The sequence below is a fragment of the Aulonocara stuartgranti genome (genome assembly GCF_965226115.1).
Source record: "Aulonocara stuartgranti genome assembly, chromosome: 7".
Classification (NCBI taxonomy): Eukaryota; Metazoa; Chordata; class Actinopteri; order Cichliformes; family Cichlidae; genus Aulonocara; species Aulonocara stuartgranti.
Window position 1 is genome coordinate 47,717,611 of NC_138945.1, and position 21,218 is coordinate 47,738,828.

General features: G+C 41.6%; 1 protein-coding gene and 1 long non-coding RNA gene across 11 annotated transcripts in view; both read left to right on the forward strand.

Moving 5' to 3' along the window:
• The window catches only part of LOC309711658, a 58,563-nt gene extending 56,929 nt beyond the window's left edge, over positions 1-1,634 (forward strand). For all 10 annotated transcript variants that reach the window (XR_014278051.1, XR_014278052.1, XR_014278053.1 and 7 more), the window contains one exon: positions 649-1,634. This is a non-coding gene — a long non-coding RNA (uncharacterized lncRNA). The remainder of the gene's footprint in view (positions 1-648) is intronic.
• Positions 1,635-2,423: 789 nt separating this feature from the next.
• On the forward strand, positions 2,424-20,809 carry hsd17b12a (hydroxysteroid (17-beta) dehydrogenase 12a). Its single transcript, XM_082542471.1, has 11 exons — positions 2,424-2,752; positions 11,989-12,035; positions 13,267-13,342; positions 15,094-15,201; positions 16,072-16,136; positions 16,331-16,375; positions 16,801-16,835; positions 17,694-17,775; positions 17,947-18,012; positions 18,723-18,872; positions 19,018-20,809. Exons 1-11 carry the CDS (start codon positions 2,449-2,451, stop codon positions 19,156-19,158), a joined length of 1,119 nt encoding a protein of 372 aa, XP_082398597.1. The 5' UTR covers positions 2,424-2,448; the 3' UTR covers positions 19,159-20,809.
• The last annotated feature ends 409 nt before the right edge of the window (positions 20,810-21,218 follow it).

A 21,218-nucleotide genomic window follows, 5' to 3' on the forward strand; every position in this document is an offset into this window, starting at 1 on the left:
TTAATTTCTAGCAATTGTTACTACCCTTATAATTCATGTTTCATAATCAATTTAGGAATATTGCAGATTACATCTGGACAAACTAATGCTGAAGGGAAGGGAAGAAAATATTGTGAGAGTAAAAACGGATTTGTGGTGCTGTGAAGCCAAAGTGCACAGTGGCTTTAGGGTGTGTGGGGGTAAAATGTGGTTAGCATAGGCTCTGATCATGTGTGCGAAAGACTGTGTGCCAGTGTGGTGAGAGGAGCGGGGCAGAAACTTAAACATGGGCAGTGCTTTGTGTTGTGCGACTTAGATGAGAGGTGCTAAGGGTTATCGATACTGGGTGGGGTGGGTACAATTTTCATGTACACAAAATAAAACCCTTGAAATAGGAACAAGCCGAAGCTGTGGTTATATTTGTGATTACGTGACAAGCTGGTAGAAACATACAAATAAAAACATGCTTGTACCTTTTGGTATATTTAATATTAAATGTGCCAAAATAATCCAACATCGTGCACGTGAAGAGTCGGTGGGGAAACTGATATGCAAATGTGTGTGGTTCACTTTCTCTGCGTGTTTAAAGTCTTACAGATACAGACACGTGTGAACATTTTCACGGGGAAATTGTGCACGTCTAAATCCTAACTTTTTCCCTCTTTTTAGCTATTGGACTGCGAGGACGTGGCCGTGACGTGACTGTGGACTTTCAAAACATCTGATAGACCGTGTGCCTGTGTATGTGTGTGTGTGTGTGTGTGTGTGTGTGTGTGTGTGTGTGTGTGTGTGTGTGTGTGTGTGTGTCATTAGTAAAAATAAATAAAATTATATATATTTTTGAAATCCATTTAAAGACAATGTGATGCTACTATCTTTCTTACATAAATTGTGCCAGGGAAATGTAATTTCCCTGGCACAATTAAACATTAAGTCTATTGTTTTAATGTTAAGAAATTGCCTGCATATATTTGTTGAATAAACAGCCTTATGTCAGAGCCTGTGTGTTGATTATTATGTATTATTATTTAATTCAGCTATGTGATATTGGCTGTGTTGAGGTTGCAGGATGTAAATCGGTATTAAAAAATATTTTAAACATGTGTTTTTTAAAGATTACTTTGTAAAAGATGAGAATTTAACACGACATTTGTAAATGTATTTTATGTCTGCTGTATGTAAGGGTGATTGAGAGACAGCTAGTCACTATACTCTTAATTTTACCCTGTTTGAAGCTGTTACACAACTTGCTGCTCCTTCTCGTCAGTGTCACGTTGACTTCGATCTCTTCTCTTCTGTCAAAGAATACGAGCAGCTGCATTATGTCTACAAGCAAACAATCTTATTCGTATACTTTTGTCCCTCTGCTGAGTACATGACAGCCCTCGTTTTGTCTCGCAGACCTTTTATTTGTCACAATTTTACGTTTAATTTGCGTGTGTGTGAGAGAGAGAGGAAGCATGGCGGCAGATGGGTGTGCTGGAGACTCCAAAAGCTGCTGCAAATAGCCTTTCGGGGTCGGAGTTGGGGAAACAGAGCACATACTGCCGAGCTTAAAATCATGGCAGTCTGTTCTTGTGAAACATCTGGACTCTGTAAGCATGACTGGCTCATTTGTGTGTATGAAAATGTAGACAAAACAATAAAATAAAGCGACGGAACATTCACACGACTGTCTCAATGTTTATGTAACGCGCGCACACACATCTCATCCTTGCTCAATGTTTTGGATGATGGGGAACTTACTACGATCGGGCAATCTCGCGAGAGTGTGGCTAACAAGAGTGTGGTTGGGCATTGTAGTCTTCCCTTTTGGGGAGCACATTTTTGCATGTTACGACAGAAATGTCTGTGACGGAGTTATCTGGAACAAAGAGTTTAATCGGGGCACCAAAAAACCCTTCGCCGCACTTATCTCTGCATATTTAGTAGTTATCAGCAGTGTGATGCAAACAGAATACCTAAAATAGATGACTAACTCGGATCTAGCTAGGAACAGGCTGACCTCACTGATTGGCAATCACTTCAGCCAATAAAGCATGTCCAAATGCTCTCCATTGGGCGGGAGGACGCGCACATTTTTCACCAATGAGAGCATCCTTTCATTCATAAAGTGGTGTGGGCAGTTTTTTTTCGCAGGCGTGGGTTTGGAGGGTTTCATAATCCTGACTGAAACCGTCAAACCTGTTCTGGTGAGAGCCAATACCTGACTCAGGATGGGAGCTGCCGTAATGTTTGTCCAATCACTCCTCATCCCGGTCTCCCTTTGACCCACCCCATTTCATACAGAAAATCGAATGAATGGGGGAAGCTCTGCTTTTGACTGACGCGCAAAGCAGCCTATAGAGGGGCTGGATCAGTCGACGGGCACCTACTGCAGGCAGTGAGGAACAGGGAAGGGCGGTGCAGAGTAGGAGGTGGGCGGTGCACTTTAAATCAGGCTAGACAAGTGTTGGGGGAGTGTGTGTGATGCTACAACCTCCTTATAAAGGGACTCTCTCACGTTGTGGCTTGGAAATTAGAGCACATTGCCTAAAATTGAGGTCTCCACATACACACTCACACACACACGCAGAGTCACCGAGAGCCGCTGCCGTGAACTGGATGAACGTTGAGGAAATGATCAGCTGGGCCGAAACGCCTCTCTTCTGGGTCGGTGCATTCACTGTGGCCTCCCTGACGCTGTGGTTGCTCTACAGGCTGCTCACAGGCTTTAGGATCTGGGTTTTGGGAAATGGACAGCTGCTGTCTCCGAAGCTAGGCAAATGGGCAGGTGAGTAGGGTCACATCAATTTCCAAGCCACCTACAGCACATTCACGGTCACGAAGAGGGCAGCTCAGAAGTAGGCAGGTGGACTCTGCTCGAGCACCAGAATGAGGTTATTGAGCGCAAACTTGACTTTGGCACACAAAAAACTGCGTTCTGCGTTTTTTCTTTTTTTGTGGATTCATTCAAGGGGAAGTTGGTGTTGCGTAACAGGCGCAGGTAAGCAGCTGATTGACTGAGAAGATAATTGTCCTTATTACCTCCAACTGTTTTCATTTCTTCTCACGTCAAACACAGCACACAGTCTCCTGCCAAGGGCTCCAGTCAGCGTTTTCAAAGCACATTTGGAACGGTGCGGGGATGCCCCACATTGGTGAGCCAGGAGCCAAATTGCGCAGGCTATGCGCACTTTTCACAGAGCTGTTTTATGTGGGTGAGCTCTTAGCCGGAGCACTACTGAACCACATTAACCCATCCGCATGATGTAGGACAAACCCATATGCTTAATTAAAACGTGACCTACATCTAGATCATCTTGCATGTCATTTTCAGTGGTTTACCGGTAATTCTTGAAACGTGCCTGAAAAATGTGTTCCCCTTCCACAGCATATTTATACTGGCGGCATTTTTTGTATTTCTCATGTCGCCGGTTTCTCACTAATCAGGTCTTCTTGTCCTGTCCTTCGGTTTGCCTTGCAAACCTTTCTCATAAGATTAATGTGTCATTATTGGATTTGACTGTATAATTTACACTAAAAAAACGTTTTTGTCAAAACGGAAGTGACTTCGGAGTCATACCTAAGTGCGTTATGGTTTGATAGAGACTTGTCTCATAGGAATCGCCCTGCCATGGCTTGACCCACTTCTCTAGTCCCTGTTTGGAGAAGACTGCTGCGTCTGGAGCGTCTTGCTGCGCAGTTTGGCAGGCGCTCTCTTTCGCGTCGGGATAGGTGGATATTCTACCCCCTTCCTCTCCAAAAGCCAGGCGGATAATATAAATGCTTGTTTTCCTTTTTCTTTCAGTCACACAGATGTTTATCTGTACATTGTGGCGCACTTCTTGACGAAACCGTCAGTTTTGTAAAATGTATGTTTAATTGAGGCCCTTTGCGCCATTAGAGGGGCTGAAATGTATGACGCAAAGGTAGGGCGGTAGGATGCCTTTAAGAACGACTAATGCACGTTTTTAAGTGATTCTGATGGAATATGCGGAGGAATGTCGGTGCACACCGATGAGTCATGCGCTTGTTCATCGCTTCGTCATCCTTTGGCCATATAGGAATGCCACCTTCACGTCATCCCACCCACCCACAGTATGTTATCAAGTGCAGCACTAAACTTCGCATTAATCTTTTTCCTGCATTTTTATTTACCTCGAATGTTTCATTATACAGTTTTATTCTAGCACAGCCCATTTTGTGTGCGTTTCAAATAAATGTGATCTTCGTTATTTGTAAAGCTCCTGAGTTAGGGGCGTAAAGGATGCTCTAAACTAGAAGATTACATGGATCTTTTTTTTTTTTTTTTTTTTTTTTTTTTGGGAAAGGATTCTTACGGAACTTTCCCACTCCGTCACATTTGTTCTTCTCTTACGCTTTACGTAAGATGTGAACATGCCACTCCCTGAAACCAATTGGTGCCACCAGTCTGACAAGTCTGGCGTACGTTTCCAATCACAACGGTCGGAGATGGCAGGACGAAAACAGGTGTGCGCGTTAGGAGAGGTGGGGGCATGTGTGATCGGGATGAGGCGTGCGCCTCCGCCGGTTACACCAGATGTGCGGGTTTGGCCAGTTTAGGCAGTGGTCTGGTTTCTTTAACGCATGCACGATACATCGTTTTACTACCGGTCCCCACCTTTCAGAGATCCTTGTTGCAACAAGTCCTCCTTCTTCCAGCTATTGGATAGTGTGGGAAATCGCTATTTATTTATACCCTTTGCAGTTGGGCAGCATGAATTTAATCTGTAGTGCTGTTCAGTTTTAGTTTCCTACAAGAACAATATGTCCTCTGAATTTATAACTTTTATCATTTTAGAGAATTTAGAGTTTCTATTTACTAATGACAGTGAATATTCCGTCTGTCATATACAGTTTCTTTGTCTAAGAACACATTTGAAACTGAACTGAAGTATTTGATCAGAAATGCAATTTAAACGTATAGCTTCTTAAACGTATGTGAAGTTGTATTTGGTGGGGGAGGGGGTCATTGTACTTTAGATGCATATTTCTAGAACGGGCTTGCTTTCTATAAAAATCTCAGAGGAGGCGACTAGTATTTCCTGCTGAAACGAGTTTCAACGTTTGAAGGTAGGTTTAGGTGAAGAACTTGCTTCGCTTTCTATTCAGATATTAGTTTGTAAGGTTTTGTTTCCTCGTAATCACTGTACACGCTGTCTGTGTTGGGCTAAAACTCTGCTGCTCTCATATGCAGAGCAGAGCAGGGATTTCTCAGGAGTTCCTCTGCCAGTGGTTTTCCCCTTAGTGGATGGGACTCCTAGTGGCTGAACAGCAGCGCTGCAGTATGAGTCAAGGCGGCTTCCCCAGCCCCTCTATTGCACTGTTTTCACATACTCACCCTCCCCATCCCCTGCCAGTCTGAACCATCTCTACAGCTCAGTTCTGTTAAAGATATTCAGCTAAAGAATGGCAGCTCTCTAAAAGACATTTGAAATTTACATTTAATTGCCCTTTTATTTATTTTTATTTAGCAGCTTTTTAAGATTATTTGTGGATTCATGGGGGGGTATATTGCACAAATCTGCCTTTCAGGCATTTGATAACAGTTTAAAGGATTTAATATTTGGTGGTATAATGTTATCAAATTGTTTAGCATTTAGCATTGCTTTCAGTTCCAGTAGGGAAGCTTTCCAGTCTAACATGCAGCAGCCCTCGGTTTTCTGGTTTTTCTGCTCCGTGCTCCCTCCTCCAGTCTTAGCCCCCAGCATCCTGTATTATGTAAGGGAGCCGGTGTCGGTCCTGTTGCATGTGTGTAGATACAGGGAAATAAACTGAACCAAAGACATGGCCCCCCCCCCCCCCCTTCCTTTTTTGTTAAAGCAAAGGTGGGGGGCATAGTGATGTTACATGTGCCCTGGAATCCACCCCTCCGGCCCTGTTCCCCCAATTCCCTTGACAGCAGAGTTTATTGAGGAAAATGGTCCCATTATATAAGAAGGATGCAGCCATTCATCAGCTCAGCACATGAGTGACAATGGCTTGGGTCAGCACTTATGCAAGAATTTTGCTCAGTTCGGCTCAGAGAATAAACCAGGGATTGCGAGTTTATCAACAGACCCAGCAGGCAAACCAGAGTTTCAGTGCTGATTATTATGGGAGAGTAATCTTCAGTGCATTTTTTGTGAATAGACATAAGGCTTCATTCATGTTTAAAAAAAAACAAACAAAAAAACATCCACATGTGTGAATGAAAGCCAGCTTTGTGTGTGTGCGTTTCAACTGAGGCAGGGTCTCCACTTTATCCTTGTGAATGTGCCTTCCCTTACTGCTTTGTGTGAGTGTGGGCGGAGAGGAGAACACTGCTGTTCATGTGATGAACACGCTCTGTGACACGTGCCTGAGCCAGGGATGTTGGGTTAAAAAAAAAAAAGAGGGGGGGCAGAGAAAAATCTTCCTCATCTCAACCCCCCCACCTCACTTCATTTCACCCATCTCCCCATACAGCAAGTGGGTCTGTTTATAGCTACAGTATATTCCTCTGAGTATGTTGGCTTCAGTTTTATTTTTGTTTCACAATTCTGCATCACTTGAACATTAATGTATTGGGGTTTCAATAACTGAGGCTCATAGAAGAGCAGTTAAACATCTGATCCTTTCTTTGTATATTATCTGTATTTTGGATCCATTTGCGACTAAATTCTGACAGTTGTATTCTTGCATGATTGTTTGGCGTCTCTAGAACTTAGACAACTTTACTACAAATTTGTCTGTTGCTCCACTAAACATTTCTGCTTTCAAACTGCCACTTAAAGCCCTTAAGCTTTAAAAAACTAGCAGAAATCCCTCCAAATGTTAAAATATGAATGAATTACATTTATTTGGCTGCAGTGTTTCTAGCTGAAGCTCCAGCACCTTCCAGATTACTGACATTTTAAGACATGCACACATAACCAAGATGTAGAACAGTTCAGCAACTGTCATCTGAAAGCGCCGTAACTGGACCAGCAACATATTTCTTGTTGCTGGTTTTACTGCCTCGTGTCAGGTTACATCAGTAATTTGGTTGCGAGCCAACATGCCAGCGAGGCAGTTTGTTCAGTTTTAAGTGTCTGTTGAAATGAACTGCTAACATTTTGGGTGTCATTCTTTCTGGGTTGTACCTATGCACAATAATGTACTGTATAAAGTTTTAAAAAGGCCCAAAACATCATAAAAGACACCTCACATCCTGGCCACTCCCTGTTCGAACTGTTGCCCTCAGGCAGACGGTACAGGGCAATCAGAGCAAGGACTAACAGACTCAAACACAGTTGTTATCCAACTGCAATAACACATCTGAATACTACAAAAAAATGTCCATCACGCCACTCTTGTGTTAATCTATGCACGGTCTGAAGCATGTGTGTGGGAATGTATGTGAATGTTTTACTGTTAAATCTTATTAGTATTTTAAGTATTCGATCTATTTTATTTATTGAATTTTATTGTTTTATTTATATTTTGATATTGCTAGGGATGATGCAATGATTGGGGACCATTCTTAATTTCGTTGTTCTCATGACAATAAAGATTCTGATTCTGAAGATGGGTACATAACTAACTGCTACATTTACACTTGTTTTAAAGATGTAATCAAGCATACAAGTGGTTGAAAGTTATCATTTTTCTTTTTTTAGTAAGTAATAGAAGCATGGGTGTAATTCACTTTAGTTCTGTACAGCATGCTATTTCATTGTCCTTGTACCAATGGACTAATACCATTAAACACATGCTTTACGCTTTGTCTGAAAGGTGAAAACAAATCTCCTTACTGAACACACTGCACATTCCATCCTTGCCTTAGCAGCACACGGTCAAAGAGCAAAGTTTTTCCAGCTCAGAAATCATCTAGTCTCAAACCAAGTACTTGTGTGAAAAGAAATAGATTTTTAAACAAGGCATGTGACTGAAGGTGGGAGAGGGGGACAGGACTATTTTTTTTGCTCTGTACCCAAATATAGATGCTGCTTCTATCTTTGGCAGCTCTGAAATACACATTCTCTTCTCTGTCTCACACCCACCCTCCCCTCATCTCTTCTCCCTGTTCAAGCTTATTTTATATCAACCATGTGACTTGCCTCCCCTGCTATTTAAAGCTGTGTGGGTGGGGGGCTGGAGAATAGGGGGGGAGGGGTATTTTGGTTAAGGGATGTAGACTTTGGAGGAAGGGGTGGGTTTGTCTTTGGCTCTTCTGCTGCATCCCTCCCTCCGTCCCCCCCCTTTTTTTTTTTTTGGGAGACATAGGAGGGGCTGCTCGTTGATAGGCAAGTTTAGGGTGCGACAGATTACATAACAGTACGTAACAGGAGTGGGGCATACAAGGACCGCAGTCTCTCCTCACTGAGAATCTTAATTGGGGGTTTGGTGTTGGTGGCGGGGAGGGTTCTGGGGAGTTTATAGAATTATTTTAGTTTTGCCCTCCTGTCTGTAAGTTCATTTTTCTGAGATGAAATAAGACTACACCATGCGGGTAAACACCCCTAAAAACTAATTATTTTACTCTCATTGTGCCAGTGAATGATCGGTATATTAATAAAGATTGGATGTTGTGTCTTTGTCCTTTAACAGCTGCTTACCCTCTCATATAACAGCTCATGCAATGCAGGTTAGTCTAAACCGAAGATCCTTTAAATATCATGAGATGAAGACATTGTGCTCTTTGTCTGCCGCTCACCATATCCTTTTTGTTTTATTTATTTTCCCCCTAGCCTGCAGTGCTTTAGTTGGTGTTGGGGCTTCAGTTGGAGAGATCGGGATGCAGCAGCAGCCTGGCTGTTGTGACAATGGTTGTGGGGGATCTTGTTGGTATTCAGGTGTTGCGGCAGGCAAGCAGGCAGCTCCCAGACAAGGCAGTGGAGGCGCTGCTATTTTTACTCCTCCTGCTGCTTTTTTTAGACCCTCGAAATAGTGAGCAGGCAGTGGCAGGGCTGCTCCACTGCTGAAGAGGGAGGGAGGGAGACGGAAAAGGCTGGGGGGATGTCAATACCTCAGGACATGTTGTGCAGCACTAAGCACAGCAGAGCTGCAGTGCAAACGCGCCCCCGTCAGGGCGCATCAAAGCCTACATGATGGACCAGTTTTCTCTGAGGTGTTGAAATGGGGTGGGGTGGGGGAAGACACACTGGGGGGGACTGGGTTCAGAGCTGAATGAGAAGCAGTGGTGCACACACAATGGTGCCAGCGTGTGGCGTCAGTGTTACGGTCACTCACGTGCTTGCTTGCGTAGATCCTTCCTTGCGAAATTGCATCTGTGTGTCACTTTTGTTCACGTAAGAGCGATTCTCTCCTGCTGGGAGGCCACTGGCACATGGGTGTCACTGACTGAACTGTGTCTTTTGAACATTGTGTTCTCCGTACATAATTCCATACTTGTAAGTTTCAGGTTATGCAGCTTAGCTCCACTTATGATGGCTCAAACACAAAATCTCTTAAAACCAGAAGAACCGTGTCGTCATCCCACTGTACTAGCTTCCCCATTCTTCACACGGGTGAAGACGCACACGTACACACATTTGACTGTCACTCAGTCCTAGGAAATGATTATTGAGAAAATGGTCCTATTATATAATGGGTGGGAGGAGTATAGTCATTCATAAGTGCAGCACGAGGACTTGGAGAGTGCGGCGAGGGGGCATAAGGCCTGGGGAAAGTGTGCAGGGTGGACTTGGTTGTCTGATGCACTGTGGAAAATCACAATTCACAGTATGGTGACCTTAAAGAGTTCTGATGAGTTCTGAGTATTTTTCTCTTTCATTGTTGACTTTAGTATAAAACAGTTTTGTTTGTTTTTTTTGTTTGTTTTTTTTTTTGTTCCCACTTTCCTGTACAGCAAACAAATCACATCACCATTATAAACTTTAGGTTTCCACTCTCTAATTGTCACTCCAGAATCATTGCTCATCAAATGGAAGATGGGCCAAATGGGTTTTAAGGGCAGGAAAAAAAAATGTTAAAGGTTTTTGTATTCTTGAAATGCTTGATATTCATAACCTGAGCGCATGTATCTAAGTGATAGATCAGATGAGTAATGTCATGTTGCAAAAGATGATGCATTTGTAAGGCATGCAAATGTATTCTTGCACAGGATCTTCTTTCAGGTTAAAGTTCAAGCAGCGTTGATGCGTACGCATTTCTGCTGCATTTTTGATGCATTCCTGCATACAAGTGTAATCCGCAGGTTAGTCATGCAAGAAAATGATATTCGTGTCCCAGCTGCCCATCTGTGGGGTGAATTTTCCCCAGTGTACTGAAACTCAACTGGTTCATCTAGTACTTTGGTTTCAGCTGTCATTCTTGTCATTCTTGGTTTCATGGCTTATCAGTTTGTCGTCCTTTTTTTTCCCCCCCCTTTTTAGTCAGGGCTTTTCCTCAAATGTTGATGCAAGTTGTTTCAGAAAAAGCTTTCTCTCTCCGTTACCTCCAGCAACCTTGTGACTCCAGCTGTGCTCATTTCTGTCATCTAAAATGTTTCACACTCATCTTTGTTTGAGTTCATTATACTTGAACAGATGAGAGCTAAGATCAAAACTCGCATGAAGGTCATCAGGAAAGAGGCTGCTGATCCAGTTCTCGCTAAGCACGTCTCATGGAAGGATGATGTTTTCACTTACTGTTATATTGTGCGTTTATGGCTTTATTTAAAAGAATAAGGCCTGTAGCTCACAGGAAATAAACCCCATCTGTTTCAGAATGTACCACAAAATATATTTTTATAGACATTTTTACCTTGCAGCGGCTGTCTTGTTGCCTTTTTAAGCTGCCACCTGCATCTGCATCAAGAGCCTGATTTGGTACATCCCATGCCCATTGAAGCTTTTCTGCTAGGAGCATTTCATTCGTAACATAGGGGGGACGTTTAAAAATAACCAGGGATCCTGCTCTCTTTTTCACTTCCGACTTTGTGCTACTCTCTCTCACTCCTTTCACTCCCCTTTATCCCCTCTACCCTCCCCATCTCCCTCTCCTCCACCGCAATCCCTATTCCGTGTCTTTCTCCTTCACTCAGTCGCTCTCTTGCTTCGCTCCTGTTCTATTTTTAGCCACCCCTAGGATCCCTCCTCTCCCTCCCCACCACTGCCACTCTCCCTACCCCACTTCCCCCTCCTCTTTCTCCTGCTCTATGTTCGTCATCGCTCCCTCCTCTCTGCATCCCCTCTCTCATCTTGTCTTTTTTTTCCAGCTCTTTGCCAGAGAATGTCCTATGCCTCCATTAATCTTTCATCATGCCTTCCTATTATATTAATGATTTACAACTATGTGCTTGTATATTTGTAAGTACCCCTCACACTCTCACAGCCTTTTTTTTTTTTTTTTTTTTTTTTTTTTTTCTCTCCCTTCTCCCCACAATCCTCTATCAGTCAAGCAGAGGCTGGGGTTGATGGGCAGTGAAGGTTTAAAAATAACCGTTTGCTTTGCAAGGTGAGGGAAAACTCACTCTGAACATCAGCCTCAATCTCTGCATTGTGGTCTCCTTGTGTTTTTGGCATTTCTTCATTAATTTTTTTTTTTTTTGTCTTGTATTTTTTTTTTTTTTTGTTAATCCTCTCTGCTGTTACCAAACAATTTCATTTTTGCTGCTTTCACCTACAATTTGCAATATATGCACCCCTTGTGCATATACTCTTAATTTGAAAATCGGTGAGTATTTAAGTCAAAATGGACTTGACTTATCGGAAAAGCTGTCGTCATAGAACTTAAAGCAAGGCCTCCCTAAACGGCAGGTGAATAGTATTGTAGGGCGTGTCTGCCACATAAATCAGACTTATGTACATGTCGTTCAGAGATTGACATGCAGAGATGACGTCCGATAAGATGGTGACAGACTGACTCCGTTTTGCAGTCACCTGCTGCTTCTGATGATGAATTGTGGCTCATTCAATTTAGTTTACCTAGATTGGGGAACTAGTTATTTCAGTCCTGAAGTCTTCCTCATTATTTGAATACAATTCAATTTGACCCCGGCCTTGCTGTGTCACTGTCTCAAGAGAATCTGTACTGAATCCTGGCTTCTCTGTTTCTCTACAGTTGTGACAGGAGCCACAGATGGAATCGGGAAATCCTATGCGGAGGAGGTGAGGCTCCCGAACCCTTATTTATTTCATTTCTTTCACTGAAAATCTATGACTCATGCACGTGTGTGTGTGTGTGTGTGTGTGTGTGTGTGTATATAGATATACACCATGTACACTCGTAGGGGAGAGCTCTTAAAGGCCTATTAACATGTAAAAGTCCTCCCTCTCTCACACACACACACACACACACACACACACACACACACCTCTCTTATTGGTGCTTGTACAAGGTAACAGCCACACGTTGAATAGGGGCTACCCTGCCATGTGTCTTCGCACATAACAGAGTGGGAGATCCGGCTGTATCATGGTCATGTAGAGCCTTTGACTCATACTGTTAGGGCTACAATGTGTCTTGTTGTTTGTCATGCAGTGATGGGCAGCATTTTGTTCCTTAAATGTTTAGGTATATTGGTAATTGTGCACAAGCACTTGATAGAAATGCTACTTTATTTGTGTATCGGTTCAAAATAATGAGATTCACACCAGATTCAGTCAAAGGGCTCGACCTGTGCTATAGAAGCAACAAACAACATAAGTGGTCAACAGGACAAAGATCTGAATTGTCACAATCGCTAGTCTAAAGCCTTTTTAGTTGGAAGGATTTCCACAACACAGTTGACAGAACAAATGTGTTCATATATGAAAGTTTGAGTCTTTGTACTGGATACTTTTTGCATTATTTTTGTATGCTGGGTTTCCTTCTTTGAAAAATTATTGTATTGTAAAACACAAATTTGCCTTCTAAGCTTTGTGTGGTACACAGTTGTAGTCACAGCAGTCCAAATTACTGCTGTTTAAAGGCTGTTCCGACCTGATTTGTTATCTGAACTTTTGGAAACTCTGTGGGTTCTTCAGCTGAAAACCTTTTGCTCATGGTTGAAGTTCTGATCACCAGCAACAATCCTCCACCTTAAATTTATTTAAAGCAAGGTTGTGTACTCTGCACATGTTTGTGTGCCAAGAAATCACTGTGCGCAGTGAAAGTGGTTTTACAAACAGAATTTCCAGAGAGTGACATTTAAAAAGCTGCTGTGGAAGCAATGATGACAGGTTTGAGAAGATGATCTTGAATGGAAGAATATAATAGACTAACAAAATCTGTTGCATTCATCTGCAATGCTACAGAACAAACATTTACAGCTAATGGCTTGTTACCTACTGTGACATTGTCCTCTGTGTGTTGAAAGTATGGTTGAACTTGTGTCACTAACTGTTTTTTGTGCTCTAGTTGGCTCGTCGAGGATTTGCCATGATGTTGATCAGTCGTTCTCAGGAGAAGCTGGATGATGTGGCCAGGTCAATTGGTAAGCGTGCATAAAAGCGTGCGTGTGTGTATTTGTCTCTTCAACCTGTTCAGGGTTGAGAGCACAGCGAGTGGGATGATGAGGATGCGTGTATGACAGCGCAGTGCTGCCTAACGGGCCGTCAGCTACAGGATTTCCGTTCCTCAAGTGTTTAGATATTGAAAATGAGGAGTTGGACTTTAGCCAGAAAGTTTACTTATTTTAAAACAAAAAGATCTGAAATGTTTCACTTTGTTGGGGAAGGTACTAGTGTGCATATTCAAAAGAATTTGTTTTACAGACTGTAGCATTGTTGAGAGCAGTTTCACTATTTAGATTTGTTCTCCAAATCCCGCTATTTCACGCTTTGTGCACCCTGCCAACTCAAGGTTTACTCTGCTACAACACTGACCAACTTGTAAGCGAACAGAGCAGGGTGTGTTTTATTTCCTTTGTGGATTAAGGCTGACGGGTCAAATATCTGGCCTGATTGAGGAAACTCTCAAACGTATTCCTGTTGCAATATGTTTCACACGGATGAGGTTTCCCCATATTTGAGTACATGATGAATGGTAAATGAGTGTCCGTATGATTTTGGGTGTGGGTGGATAAAAACTTTTGTCCTCTCCTATTTTGTCCAGTTGCCAGATCTAAACAGAGAGCCCCACCCCCTTTGCTGTTTAATGGTGTCCTCTCTGCAACTCTCTCTTTCCATGTCTCTGACGTCTCCCACAGCGCAATTTCCCCTGTCGTGCTTAAAGTCCACAGAGGGGGCTGATGGGTAGTCACGAGCAGGGTGCAGCGTGCCAAACTCTGGCACTCCTCCCTCACGATTAATCTGACAAAAATGTCCCTCCTTAACATGTAACCAAGACAACCCACCCTGTCCCACCTATCGTCATGGGTTTTTTTTTTTTCTTCTTCCTCTCCTCACTGCAGTCATTTCATTTGACTCTCGATGGCACTCATCAACCACGTCAAATTACTTATCCCGTTCAGCAATCAGTGAATTAATATTTGTGCTTCATCACCACATCACCAGCCGCATTTAGCAATCTCACTGACAGTAGCTATGATGGCTAATGATGATCTGAAGTCGATAAACATTTTTCAGAGAGGCCCTCTGCTTCTTTTTTTTTTTTCTTTTTTTTTTTCTCTTCCCCCTGTAAATCTCGTCTCAAGTCTGACTGCACACACACTGACACACTACTGGTTTTGGCCAAGGCACATCAGAGGAATTTTCCTCTTGTAACTCCCTTGGCCGCCTATCAGCTAAACGAGTCTTTGGACAAAATTCTAATTGCAGCAGGCACGTCAAACATGACGAAGGAATGGGGGGGAGGGTGCATGACGGAGGGGGAGACCAGCAGGCTGGTTTGTTGGTGCACAGTGCCCTCTGCAGTTGATCTGTCACAGAGTGGTTTCATGCTGCTATCTACGTTCATTTGAAGGTTTTGAGACACAGAGCTGCACTGTTGTTGAGCCGTGTAATGAGCTTTTAAACAAAGTCCTGGATCATTTGTGAGACATAATATGAATATTTGACGTGAAGGCATCACCCACTTGCATGAATGCTTTTAAACAAAACCTAAGTCATGCATCCTCCTTGCCTTTTTTTTTTAAAACTTGTTGTCACACAATTTGTTCAATACAACTTGGATTTTTTTTTTTTTTTTTTTTTTTTTTTTAATGGTTTTGGGTTCTGGGGGGTTATGCTTCCATTCCTAAATATCACTAACTATGAATAACTGAAACGTGTGTCTGCTTCACAGAGGAGCAGTTTAAAGTGGAGACCAGGACTATTGCTGTTGACTTTGGCAAGACTGACATCTACTCGAAGATTGAGGAAGGTCTGGCTGGTCTGGAGATTGGAGTTCTTGGTAAGGGCTGACTGCAGCTTTTCTTCTTCTTTACCTTTTGATGAGGACAGCATTAAGAGGCTTCCTTGATCTTCACTTTACTGTAGACAACTTCACACGGCTTCTCTTTAGATGTCAACAAAAAAATGGACATTCCCCTATCATATACATTCAGTCATCATAAATTGCTTCCTTAGCATGTGGGTGCGATGTTTATCAAGCCGTGCTTATTATAGAATTTGAACTTGATATTGAAGATTTTGGTGAAGGCAGATGTTTCATACTTACGTTCTGCATGTGCGAATCAAATAAAAATGAAGTTGGTCTGAACTTCTTCTGAAGAGCAGGTTTAGGCACTTTTTTTTTTTTTTTAGTTTAACATTAAGGGCAAAGCTGGCGACTTGTACTTGCTTTTCAGTCATGTTTAGCGGTGTTGGGTCATCTTCAGCATAGTTTCATAATAATTTAGTCAAGGACTCGTTTCATATATTCCACCTTTCTTTTGTTTGTCCTGAGATTAATCTTCATGTGTTTCATAAAACAAGTGTTTTCAAACTGAATTTCTCAAGGCATGTTACATATTTATAGATGCACTCTTGGTTCAGCTGTTGCTTCTTTTTTTTTTTCTTTATTGCTTAGGCTCCAGAATTCACACTGTCATTTTCAGCTTTACATTTAAGGAACCCTTTGTTCTTTTTATGATACCAGTTGTGCTCTACTGGTTACAAGGTGTGGCTGTGTCTACTGTGGAGTTGAATGCCCGTTTCTACCTTTTTTGCTTTTGCTGCCACCTAGTGGTGAATAATTGAGGTGGTTCCAGTTCTCCAGCTATATGTAATTGAATTAAAATAGCAGAATAATTGATGATTGCTCCCCTTTTGTCATTAACAGTTAACAATGTTGGTGTGTCTTACCCCTACCCGGAGTACTACCTCCACATTCCTGATCTGGATAATGTGAGTAATCTTTACTTAAAGATGGGAACTTTCAGTTATTGCATGTTTTCTGTGATTGCAAGTGTAAAGTCCCGATATTTTTAGTCTTTCCTGCTCGTTTAAGACATACTAAGTATTTGTCTCTACAACTAAGAGCAGGCAATCAACACAAATGGTGCTTTTTTTTTTTTTGCTTTTTTTTTTTTTTTTTTTAGTTCATCACAAATATGATCAACGTCAACATGACCTCAGTATGCCAGGTAAGTGTGTTTCTGTCTGAAAAAAAATTCCGAATGGATTGAGCCCAGTGATTGCAAACTACATACACTTATGCATGTACTTGGTGTTTTGGGGTTTGTTTGTTTTGGCTTGGATTAGTTTTTGTATGGCTCAGGCTTTATTTCCCCCTGTTGTCATTGTTCTCCATTTTCATTTTCCTCTTCTGCTGTTCCTACCATGGTACCTGCAGTGTCTCAGTTGTTCCCAAAGCAACGGTGAACTACACCAACGCTGTCTGTGCTCACCACCCACGCATCTCTCTCTCTCTCTCTCTCTATTTCTCTCTCCCTACTTTTAGACTTTTATTTAAAAAGAAATACTATCCTCTGTTTTGCCCCCCCCCCCCCCCCCCTTCTAAGTTGTCATTGTCTCTGATTTTTCACTGAACTTGTGTTATTATTTTTAGATGACCCGTCTTGTGCTACCAAGAATGTGTGAGAGGTGAGTTATATGATGGGGCTTCCATGTTTTGCGACATTACTGCAGTCAAAATATTCCTGTAGTAAATGATGGATGGTGGCACCGAGCTACTCAGGGAATCTTTATATTTAACAACACCCCTCCACCCTTTTCTTTTAGAGCAGTATTTAGGAGATGACTGTAACAAAAGATGGCTTTTTTTAGGGGGGGGGGACAAGAAATCTTCACCTAGCATTTTCCATGACTGCATCTCTTTCCCTCTCCTTTGTTCGCAATGCTGACAAGCTTTCAATTCACACAAAGTGCTCTTCCCACCCGATTGGCTGCTGCGTTCCCATGTGATTCCTGCCAGCCAATGGTAGTGCAGGCACATTTGGTGCCGTGTGAGGCTGGAGCGTCTCCACTACATCACTGCAGCAACCGGCTGCCATGGCAACGCAAACAGCCACTACCACACTGTTTTAGTGTGTGTGTGTGTGTGTGTGTGTGTGTGTGTGTGTGTGTGGTATCACTTTGTAATTGTCGGTGCAATAAGCATGCATAGACACAGGGCTTCCACGGGTAAAAATCTTATTCTGTGGATTTGATGATTAAAAATAAGGTCTTAAAGTGTAGCCATTGATCTGTGATCAATGTTTCAGGAAAGCTTTTTAATGTAGGATTGTCATGATACTGAAATTCCAGGTTTGACTTAGGCTTTGTTTGCTTGTTTGTTTTGATGTGGCAAATATGCAAGTAAAAATCAACCCTGTAATGTGTAATTTTAAGTGATGATTGTTCCTGGAACTTGATGATCTCTATGTGCTGTAGCCCAAAAAGAGCCATCTTCATTTCACATACAAAATAAGTTCAACATTTACCTTCCTGTGCTTTCCCCAGGTCCAAAGGTGTTATCCTAAACATCTCCTCTGCCAGTGGCATGTACCCATTGCCTCTGCTCACTGTCTACTCTGCAACTAAGGTATGTACAGTGTGTTTGGCACTTCTAAAGAGGCAAGACTTCTTTTCTAGGAAATGAGAAGATAAAAAAAAAAAAAAAAAAGGTTGTGTTCTTTTTTTTTTTTTTTTTTTTTTTGTTTGTTTGTATATTTTGGACTGTCTTAGTAATTTTGGCGATCTTTCATTCGTGCAGGCGTTTGTGGATTTCTTCTCTCGTGGCCTTCAGGAGGAGTACAGACGTCAGGGGATCCTCATCCAGGTAAGTAGAGTCTGAGAAACATGACAATCATTGAAGCCTGGATATGAGTCTATGATCTATGAGAGACTAACTAGGAGCTTTCATTATTTGTCAGCGTGTGTGCACATTAACTTTTAAAAATGTTGTACAAAATCATGTAAAGGTCATTAAAAGCTTTTCTGAACTTCACTCTTTTGGACACAAAGTAAAGACTGGAGTGGCTGTTAGACCAAAGTCAGTCAGCCCTATTCTTGAAACAGAATCTTGCAAGTTTTGGAAATCTTAATGCACTTAGGTTTTTAATAACAAAGTTAAACATCTTTTTTCAAAGAGTCTTCATTGAAGGAGTAATGAAATGAACACACAGAAGTGTTCTGCTTTTAATGAGAAGCATTTTTTTTTTTTTTAAACCTGATGTTCCACATAAAGCTGGTTTGTTCTGTTTTTAGAACTCTGTAGTCTTCACTCATGTGCCACCTTGTGGTTGGACCAGGTATAGGAGTTTAAGTATAACACAAAGTTCAGGGTCTGCCTTTTGTTTTTTCCTTGCATTCCAAATCATCACTTTACAGCAAAGATTTTGTCTTTTGGGTTAAAGAGCATGTTACATATTAAATATGGCTTACCCGAAGTTAGTTTAGCTTTCGTGATTTAAACAGTCTGCTGGGAGTGCTTTGCATATTTTCTAAGCTTGCTGCATCTTTTTTTTTTTTTTTTTCTTGCTCCTGCAGAGCGTGCTCCCCTTCTTTGTGGTCACTAAAATGACTCGTATCAAGAAACCCACCTTGGACAAGCCCACCCCAGAGCGCTATGTAGCAGCTGAGCTCACCACTGTGGGTCTGCAAAGCCAGACCAATGGCTACTTCCCTCATGCTGTCATGGTAAGAGATGGCAACCTCAACAAAATTAGTAATGTTGATAGATGTGCAAAATGTTGGGGCCCAAATGAATAATTCTTATTGAAAAGCTTGAATGCTGAACACATTTTAAAGTTGCAGTTTAAATTCATTTTAATTGTGAATCCAGGGCTGGGTGACCACCAAGCTGGTTCCAACCAGCATTGTTATCTTCCTGGGAGCCACAATGAACCGCCTGCAGCGTACGGGATACCTGCAGAGGAGGAAACTGCGAGAGCAGAAGAACGGACAGAGTTTGAAAACTGAATAGGACTGTGGCTGATGACGCTGCCAGCAGCCACATTGTTGTGACCCACTGCAGCATTTAAGGAAGAGGGGAATGTGTATGATTTATCCGCCAGGGTTGCCTGAGATTTCACCTTTTGTGCCTACAGTAAATTTGCACATCAGGGCACGTGTGGCTCTGACTAAAACTGCAACCTTCTATCCTTATATTTATCTGGGCAGACATGACCAAAGAAGCTTGGAAGTGAAATGAGGATAAAATGCTGCTTTTGGAAAAGGACATTGATATTAGTCACTGACACTGATGGTGGAAATGATACAGCCAAAAACAGAGGGATTTGTTAACCCTGCTGTTGTAAGCAGTGGAAAATGGTGGTGGGCATCTTTTTATATACATTTATAGGCTACACCAATCAGCCACAACATTAAAACGACTTGCTGAAAATTGATTAGGTATATCTTGTGCTGTTAAAACTGCTCCAGACTGTCTGCATGGACATGGGACCACTGAATTGTTTGCAGCAGATTATTTGGTGCTGTGGGTTGAGGACTGGTGCGTCTGTGTCAGTCTTTCTGGCATAAACCACGAATGCTCATTCAGATAAGGATCTGGGGAATTTGAAGGCTGAGTCTATATCCTGGATTCTGCTGTATTCCTTGAACTTTTCCTGAGCAGGTTTATGTATTATGGCAGGACGCACAGTCTTGCTTTAGGGGCCTTAGGGGTATGTTCGGTCTGCATAAATGTTTAAAATTTATATTGTGGAAAAATAATCAAATTTATTCACCTTACTTGGTGGTTTAAATGTTGTGGCTGAACGGTATTTATGATCTATTTATTTTATATTTGTATGAACACAGAAGCCAAACTCTGACTTTAAAAAAAAAACAACAAATTTTTAACTTAGTTCTATTTACAAATTGAGCTGTTAAATGATGGCAGTGCCTGCTTTCTGTTGTGCCAGTTTATTTGCACCACTGAGCTCATCTTATGTTGCCTCCTTTTCTTTCTTTCTTTTTTTTTTTTTTTTTTTTTTTTCTGATTGAATGTTTAAAATGACACTTTGTGGTGGGTTTTTAATTGCATCAGTGTACTATTTGTTGTAAGCCAAAGCATCTGATGGTTAACTGCCTTTCTTCTGGCATTAATGATGGAAATGGTCTGATTTTGTGAACGGGTGCTTAATGATTCCATTTATTATGAAAGGATGTTAACTGGTGCTACGTCCAAAGGAACTACTGAATTGTTCTTTTTCTTACTACTCTAATCAGTTTTTTGTTGTTATTTTGTTTTTTTTGTTTGTCTGTTTTTTCCACTGGTTTTTTTTTTTCCTTTTTTTTTTTTTTTAAATCTGATTATGTTGGATAGATCATTAATTGTGTGGCAAATTTACATCCAGTTAGAGTTGAAATGACAAAGTGGAACATTTTTTTTTACATGAAGACTGGTTCACATGACACCAAATGTTGGCTGTGAAAATGGGGGAACTGTTTCTCTTTATTTCCCAAATCAGTCCCCCATATTGAGCTGTACCTCAACTAAGTGGCTTTTCTAGCGCCATTCATTTCATAGAGATCCAAACTGGAATATTTACATCAAAATGCACTGTTTACATTTATCTTGCCGATTGCAACTTGTCTTTTCTACTGTTTGTTAATAAAAGCTTTAGCAGATAGCACAGTGTCTTGCCTGGTGTTTGGTCTTGCAGATTTTTAACGACTTTAAAAATCTGTGATAAGAAATCACAATATAAAAGTCTTTATTTCTTGATGTAGCAAATTTAATTTCCAGACTTGGGGAAATTCAGTTTAATTATATAGCACCAAATAACAAGTTATTAGCAATTGTTAAATAATATTACAAAGAGAAACCCTACAATCATATTACCAAATATGTGCTCCCTATGAGCAAATTCTTAATATGATTAGAGGAAAGAATGGACCCTGGAAAAATCATGTGCCAGTAACTTAAGTTCAGGAACACGGATCTGTTGGAGGCATGCAACGGGAATCCCTGTAAGGAGAATGAAAAGTGGACAGGCTCAGAATATCCTGGAAAGTCTAATGCCTAAAGCATAGTCCCCT

Coding starts and splice junctions, on each gene's coding strand:
- hsd17b12a (XM_082542471.1), top strand. CDS start 2,449: ATGCTACAACCTCCTTATAAAGGGACTCTCTCACGTTGTGGCTTGGAA. Junction 12,036..13,266: donor GGAAATCCTATGCGGAGGAG/GTGAGGCTCCCG, acceptor TTTGTGCTCTAG/TTGGCTCGTCGAGGATTTGC. Junction 13,343..15,093: donor TGATGTGGCCAGGTCAATTG/GTAAGCGTGCAT, acceptor TCTGCTTCACAG/AGGAGCAGTTTAAAGTGGAG.